Genomic DNA, 8,787 nt, shown 5'->3' on the forward strand with positions numbered 1-8,787 from the left:
ACACCTAACCACAATTAATTAGAGCTAATCGCTTTGTTAATCATGATCGCTTACGTAATCAGGATCTTTATCTTCGGAAAGTATTTTAATCCCTCGAAGGATATCCCATCGTCTATTGTATGTTATCCAAATAATTATAAAAAAATTATAAAGATAGATTAATATAACATATATCACTGTACAGACATACAATTTCAAATATGACTTCTACACTCCATAACAAAAATAACAAATTGACTCTAAATAGCATATGTATACTCACAGTCATATTTATTATTTTTTCTATAGATTGTATAAGCCATATTTAGTGATTTATCTTATATTAGTTCACCTTTATAATTTTTTTAAAATTTTTAATAACTATTTAAATAGCATGTAATAAACGTGCGGACATCATGTAAAGGGGTTAAAATCCACCCCTTTATCTCTTCGTCCACTGTACAAAAGCATCCGAGATGATTGCTTCTCGGCCATTCCCCGCCACTAATCTCTCCTTCTCGCCCAAAATCCAATTTTTATTCTGTTCCGGACCGAAGCGAGGACGTACCGTTGCTTGGCTTGGAGTGGTGAGCGTGTGAGTGGCATGTCGACGGCGGCGGGGCCGGTGGCGGCGGCGGCGGTGGCTCAGCGTGGTGGGGGGTGCTGCAGCTCCGGCGTGACGCTGGAGCTCGTCGGGGCGTTCACGGCGGTGTGCCTGGTGCTGTACGGGGTGATACTGTACTTCAATTACCTGTACGTGCGGTGGAGCGGGCGCGACGGCGTGCACAGGACTGAGGGTGGCGGCGCCCCGGGGGCCGGGGCCGGGGCAGGCGGTGGCGCGGCGAGGAAGAGGGGCGGCGGAGGCGGGCTCGACAAGGCGGCGCTGGCGGCCATTCCGGTGTTCAGGTTCAAGGCGGCGGCGTGCGGGCACGACGCCGACGCGGAGTGCGCGGTGTGCCTGAGCGCCATGCAGGACGGCGACGCGGTGCGCGCGCTGCCCGGGTGCGGCCACGCGTTCCACGCCGGGTGCGTCGACGCCTGGCTCCGCGCCCACGGCACCTGCCCCGTCTGCCGCGCGCGCCCCGCCGTGCCGCCGCCGCGGCCGCCCCCGCCGGCGAAGAAGCCCGGCGCGAAGACAGCTGAGCCGGCCGCCGCCGCCGCCGGCCGGCAGCCGGACCTGGAGAGCCAGGTATAGCGTGCAGCCCGAGATTAGCGCCAGCTAATCAAGACAGTTAATTTAGTTCTGTACAAAGCTAGTTAGCTCCTCCTGCATGTTTCTTCTTCAAGTTCTTTCTTGCCTTCTTGGAACCAAAACCTCAAACAATAATTCAGCTGCTGCACTTGAGTAGTACATAATTTTGGTGTGAATCTGCTCCCATTGAGATGAACAATGTCCATGCACTATCACACTCTGTAAATCTAAATCCCCTTTTTGCTGTAAATTTATCCTCGTTTTCAACACAGTTTCAAGAGCACAAGTTGTAATACAGACAGGAAGCTTAAAAGATTGCATAATTGGGTAATTAACCAAATTATTACTTTGCAATGGTTGGATTTATCCTAGCTAGTAGATCAGGTGGATGGCTGAACTTGAACCGATGCCCGGTTGAAGGGGACATTGCATTGCCATTGGTTAGATGTATCTTTCAACACAACACCTTGATGCAAAGAGAGGCCACAGCGATGACACTGAGGCTTTACTGCATTATCACGGCATCAAAATGCTTCTTTCTTTAGGTTCTTTTCACTGAACTTGCGACAATATTTTGGACAACAGCGACAAAACTGCCTTTGTACCAACGACGTTCTTCCTTCACTGAATATAGATAAACAGAGAGAGGTACAGTATTCCCAACAAACAAGCTACCAAGATAGGATTGTGACGTGCAGATCTTTCTTCTGAGCTCAAGTTGGGTTGGCCCTTGTTGAGTAAACCTAAGCTCTTACTCCAGACGTGTGCTATAGGGGTACTGATCAAGCTACAGTTTTGTCTCTTCTTCGATTTCAGTCATCCGATAAAAAGTAAGGCACTTTTCTTGTTTGAATCTAGGAATTTTATGAGAAACACTTCCAACTGTGATAAGAGAATGGGGAAAAAAAAATCTCGGATTTGGAATAGATCGTAAGTGGTGGAGACACCAGAGACTCACCGCTACGGTTAAACGTTGAATGATTAAGCATTTAGGCCTCCTTTGGAATTGATAAATGTCACATGAATTTCACGGGATTTGAACTAGTTCTATGTGAAAATCATGTAGAATTTATATGGAATATAGGAACCTGTAGTCGATTTTTGATAGAGTAAATTATACTTTGAGCCACTTTCCATAGCCAAATTTTCACTTTGGAACACACTTAAACATATAATTTTCACCTTAAATTAGATAAATTTGTGGTTGTTACAATTTGGATAACCACAAATATTTCTTTTAATATATATTGATGATCTCAAACGCACTAGTTCATATACACCAATGAACTCGTCATCGAGATGCAATCTCTATATTTACCGGATGGGTGGGTAGACATGTCTAGAAATAATTGTTTAACGGTGCAAATTGTAAACATAGTAAACTTATCCTGTCTAGAGTGAAAAAAATAGATTTAATGGTGATAAAAAAAAACTTAGATAATACAAGGTAGCTCAAAGTGTAATTTACTCTCCTTTATTCTCATGCCACTTTGACGTTCTACAACTGCTAATTGATGCAACAACTCCAATGTTTACCATGTTTACGGATCAAGTAGACATTCCAAAAGTTAGCTTTAGAGCCAGAGAAACCAGTCCACACATATTCCATACCTAGGGCTAGATTGTCAATGTCTAGTGTACAAGTAAAAAGTAATCCATGGTGACCACTCTCACTTTGTGGACACTTGCTTTCATTCTTCTCACCACAAGTATTGTGCCAACGATCATACTAGACCGCCCATGTACCTTTCAACCCTATTTAACCCAACCATTAGACGACCTGTCATTGACACCCTTTTAACCTCCACTAGCATTTGGTAATTAATTTGGCTACCTCCATATGGAAGATTGATCAAAGCTAATCATTAATTACTATACGCCCGGTTGTTGACACCCATTTAGCATCCACTCACTCGTTTAATTGCTAACAGAAAGTTAAATTGGATGACAACCACAACATGAACATGTATTACTTCCTGCCTCCGTTTCATAATTTAATATTTTTGACTTTTTTAATTACAACGTTTGACTATTTATCTTATTTAAAAATTTAGTATAAATATAAAAAATAACAAGTTATGATTAAAATTCTTTTGATAATAAAGCAAGTAACATGCAAAATAAATGATACTTTCATAATTTTTTAAATAAGACAAATGGTTAAATATTGCAAATAAAAAGGTCAAACATCAACGTTATGAAACGAAGGGAGTACCAAATAACCAAGAGGGAAACTAATATTGAGCCAAGCCTATAGGATAGGCGACTATGAGTTGGGCCAGCCACATTGTAATCTACATGATGAAATAAATCTACTGTTTATCTTTATTGCTGATATATCTTTACTAAAAAAAAATACGAAGAGTTTCTATCTTCGTACGTCCCGCAGGTCATTTTCCGTAATTTTCATTCATTTACGCCGTCGTCCGTTGCTATACTCTTTCACCATTTGCTTCACTCATGTTTCTCTGCGCGCACGACTTTGTTTCAGATTGCTTGTATCACTCGCGTGGAGACCTGCCCTTAGAGAGTGTATTGGGTAACTCATATCTATGGATTTTTTTAAGGCATCTTTAAATGATCGTGAGTCGTTTATTGCATTGGATATAATAGATCTGATTTTGTTATACTACACTCTATACATGTAGTATAAATTCTATAAGGGTAAATTTAAACTAAAATCTATAACTTTACAATAAAATTGTGTGTCATATATAATTTTAAAATAGATAAATTGATAAATATATCTGACCAATGTTTGGAACAAAATATTTAATATACTTAAAAATACATAATTAAATATAAATTTATAAGTAAAAGGCACCACGTCTCATATCTACCCAATTTTACCCTACCATTTTTTTAAAGAAAATTATCCATACCAAAACTAAATGGGTATTACCCAATGGGTATGGATAACCAATAAGTAAGAGATGAGATATATGTGGATTCCACATATACAAATTGATCAAAATTTGTACAAAGTCGCGATGTATGGCTGAATTGTCAGTCCGTCTAATCCTGGATTATATGATTGTGAATTGCATATAGTTACTGCATGTGCATCCAATTGGCGATCAATACAACTGGCTTTTAGTAGTAGATGTTTTATTGAGACGAGATTTCTTCTTTACTTAAAAAATATTGGACTCACTGTAAGTTGCTTCAAGCTGTTTTTTATTATTTTGGATGATTCTTCTTTACTTCAGTTCAATGTTTTTTATGTTGTAAACGCACAGGTATTTTTGCTAGTTCTTTAAAATATAATTATTCTTAGATTGTTTAGCAGGGAATAAGGTATTGGAAAAAATATAGTGTCCTTTGAGAAAAGAGGAATGAATGGGGATGAGAGAGTAAGGATAAAATAAAAAGAATTTTGAATATGAAATAATTAATGACACTTTTTTAAATAGTAATTAAAATGCTTTGATTAGGATACAATATTTATATTTAAAATATATATATATAGAACAGAGGGAGTACATGGTGTAACATCTCAGAGTCTGGTCTACGTATAAGTCAAGTAAAATCCTTGCCAAACTTGACCTTCATATATAACCAGAAAAAAAAGAGAGAACTAACCTCATTGAAACGTAAACTATAACAATTGATTGCATTTGGTAAAATTCCTGATTCCGGCCCTTAGGTGGCGTTTGGATGGAACTCCCTGTCACATCGGATATTTAGACACTTATTATAAATACTAAACGTAGACTATTAATATTTGGAATGATTCGCGAGACGAATCTATTGAGCCTAATTAATCCATGATTAGCCTATGTGGTGCTATAGTAAACATGTATTAATTATGGATCAATTAGGCTTAAAAAATTTGTCACGCGAATGAACTCTCATTTATGTAATTAGTTTTTATAAGTAGTCTACGTTTAATAGTTATAATAAGTGTCCAAACCAACATGATATAGACTAAAAAGTTTTAGTCCCATATTAGCACCTCTCCTTCAGTTGTTGCTTGCTAGTACAATGCTAGCTGCTTATCCCTTGCTCATGTTGTGTCATGCTCGTGTTATACTTAGGTATTTAGATTGAGAAAATTTTTGGGAGAAGTGTCACGTCAAATGTTTGACCGGATGTCGAAAGGGGTTTCCGGATACGAATGAAAAAACGAATTACACGGCTAGCGTAGAAACCACGAGATGAATCTTTTGAGCCTAATTAATCCGTCATTAGCACATGTTGGTTACTGTAGCACTTATGGCTAATCATGGGCTAATTAGGCTCAAAAGATTCGTCTCAAGATTTCTTTCATAACTGTGCAATTAGTTTTTTGGTTCATCTATGTTTAATATTTTATTTAGGTGTCAAAAATTCGATGTGATGTTTTTGGAAAAAAAAATTTGAACTAAACAAGGCCTAATTCATAAGACCTCTCATAGTCCAAGCACCGGGGCCGATAGCTCTAGCAAAAAAAAAAAAACTAGGCTGAAGAACCTATAGGGCACGAGGCCTACAATGCATCCATGTCCTTAATCAGCTGCCGTAGTCATCAAGTCTCCCTCTCCCATGTGCAAATCTGACGAAGAAACTAGTCTTCCCTACAAGACTTGAGCATAGTCCCATAGTCTCATTGCTACAAGATTGAAATGATCAGCATACCCAACATAGGGGTTGTTTAGATGAGGTACATCAGATGTTTGGATACTAATTTGAAGTATTAAATATAGACTAATAAAAAAAACTAATTTCATAAATGAGTGGTAATTCGTGAGACGAATTTTTTAAACCTAATTAATCTATAATTAAAACATGTTTACTGTACCATCACATAGACTAATCATAGATTAATTAGGCTCAATATATTCGTCTCGCGAATTAGTCCATAATAGTTATAATAAACATCTAAACATTCGATAAGACAAGGGACTAACACCACCGTAGTCCCATCACTACAATTGTAGCAACCATATATCGACACCAGCACAGAGGGTACTACAATTGAAGTGGTCTAGTAGCCGCACGTAGAAGTGTCCATTGGCAGTTTGTTGCTTTTTTCCATTTTTTTTCTCTAGTATGTTCCATTTTTATCCCAATGCATCAGTATCGTAGAAAATTAGATGATCCGTCGATTTAAAAGTTTCGGGCGTATTTATTTTATCAGTACGAGAATTTGACCGACAATGGTTTTACTAGTACATCAGTTATGTCAATCATAATCATAAGAACATATTTTTGAACATGAATCTAGTGACCTTAATCTTATGTTGTGAATATTATATTAATAGTTGGACGATAGTTTTTTTGACGCGTTATAAATGAGGGGTTCTATATTAGTCTGTCTTATAGTTTTTGACACGTTACAAATGAGGGGTTCTATATTAGTCTGTTTTATTTATATGAATATTTTTTTAGAAATTCGTTCTGTTTTTAATATAAAATTAACACCGTCAACTTAACCGTTTGTTTTATTAAAAAAAATATGATTATCATTTATCTTATGGTGACTTGATTCATCATTAAAGCTACTTTTAACTCATTACTGTAAATTGAGAAAACATTTTGCTTGTACTCACACTCCTAGCGAAATTCATCCCAAAATTCAAAGTCATGTACACTTCAAACCTTCATGTTTTTCAACCGCCGCGGAAACTATGGAAATCACCGAATCAGCAATTCAGCATCACGTCACGTGTCGCCGCAAGCCCCCTCTTTTTTTTTTTTTTTGGCTCGAAACCTCGTAAATCGGGATCCGCGGGCCGAGAAATTTCGAAGCCTCCGCGCCAACACCAGCGCCCGCCTCGACCCCGTCCCCCCCCCCCCCCCCCCCCCCCAAAATGGAAAAATTTCCCCCTACCCTCGTCTTTCTCCCTCCTCGCCTCGCTCCATCAGCTCAAATTCCAAACGCCTCAGCTCGAAGCCCCACGCGCCCATGGAATTTTGGGCAAAGTTTAGCCACCCCCCAAATTTCGAAAAGCCCGGCTGGTTCATGAATCGTGCCGCCGCGCTCATCTCCCGTTTCGATCCATGTCAAATACCAGCGCCACCGCCCGCTCCTCCTCATCGTAATCCTCTCCACTTCCACCTCCACCTCCAGGTCGGATCGACCGGATGGCCGCTGTTCTTGGGCTGTGCGCCTGCAGCGACGACAAGGAGAACATGCCGCCGGCGCCGGCTCTGGCGGCGGCGGCGAGTTCTTGGCATGGCATCGCCGTCGTGAAGAACCAGAGGATGAAGAGGTCGGGCAGCGGCGTCGGCAAGCCGCGGCGTCGAGTGCCACTCCGCGACATCACCAATCTCCTGTGCCACGCTTCCCAGCAGCCTGCTCCACCGGCTCCGGGCTCCACGGCAGCGACGGTGCCGCTGGCGCCGTGGCGGGAGTGGCCGGTGGCTGCGCCGGACGCGCTCACGGCGGCGGCGAGGCGCTCGCTCAGGAAGGGGTTCAGATAGCGGCCGGCACGAGCTCGCCGACATCATTCTTTTCCTCTCCTTTTTTTTTCTTGTTCAATCTGGCGATTCATCCATTCAGATTGGCAGCGAGCAATTGCTGCTGTACGTAGTAGCAGTAGGAGTTCAGAAATCAGAACAAATCAAATAGAAATGGAAACAGATTTGATTCAGCTCGCAGTTCTTTTGCACTGCCACTACAGTGCTCCACAATCATGGTGGCCAGCCATCTTGCATGACAAATGTTCGATGGAAATATGTGCACGCCGGAATCCTCTTTTTCTTTCATCAGATCGCTGTGAATCTAAGTGTTTCTCCGGATCAGGATCAACTGCGTTCCATTTTGGTTTTCTGTGTGCAAGCTGCTTGGATGTATATGATTCATAAGCATCATCTGAAACTCAGATGGAATCTACTCAAACTTAGGTTCATCCGACCTGGGGTTTTATACTCGGGATGTGTTTTCTCCTGTTACTACCTCCGTCCTATAATAATTTTATTTTTTTTCGTGTCTAATATTTAACTATTTATCTTATTTAAAAGTTTATAAAAAACTTAAAAAATAGCCACGCATATAGCACTATTTATATTTTATCATGTAATAAAAATAAAAATATTATTCAAAAAAATTTCGAATAAAACGAAGAGTCAAAACATTGTATCAAAAAACAGGAAAATGATCTTATTTTGGGACGGAAATAGTAGATTATTTTTGGTTTTTATGTGCATACTACTTCCTACTGCTAAATGAATATTGTTTTAGTAAAAAATTATATATATAAATTCATTATCTCACCATTCTAGAATAGATTTTTAATTTTATAGCAATTAATTCATTATTTATACTATTAAATAACTATTAAAACATTAAATAATCTTTCATAGTCTTTCCTTGACTTGTTCTTTTTTTCCCTAGTCATTATGCATGTGTTTTTAAAATTGTAAAATCGTGTATTTTTTATAAAATGTTTTATATAAACTTTCATCATTTCACATTTCTAAAACATATTTTTTAACTTTATAATAACTAATATAATAACTAATTTCATTGTTGATATCACTAAATAGTTATCAAAAAAATAGATAATCTTTCATTTTCAGCTTATAAAAAACACACAGGTTTAATATACTATGGTTTTGACTTTATATACATATATAAAGTGTACAAACTGAGCTATTGGGCGTTCATAATAGGCTTCAAATCATCAAATGTT

At 39.1% G+C, this 8,787-nt stretch overlaps 1 protein-coding gene across 1 annotated transcript; it reads left to right on the forward strand.

Annotated features, from left to right (window-relative positions):
* Nucleotides 1-434: 434 nt before the first annotated feature.
* Nucleotides 435-1,132, forward strand: LOC121053467 (E3 ubiquitin-protein ligase EL5-like; the record flags this gene model as incomplete). Its single annotated transcript, XM_040520405.1, has 1 exon — nucleotides 435-1,132. A coding segment is annotated over exon 1 (549 nt), but the record flags the coding sequence as incomplete, so codon positions are not given.
* Between the last annotated feature and the right edge of the window lie 7,655 nt (nucleotides 1,133-8,787).

This window comes from Oryza brachyantha, chromosome 2 (assembly GCF_000231095.2).
Source record: "Oryza brachyantha chromosome 2, ObraRS2, whole genome shotgun sequence".
NCBI lineage: Eukaryota > Viridiplantae > Streptophyta > Magnoliopsida > Poales > Poaceae > Oryza > Oryza brachyantha.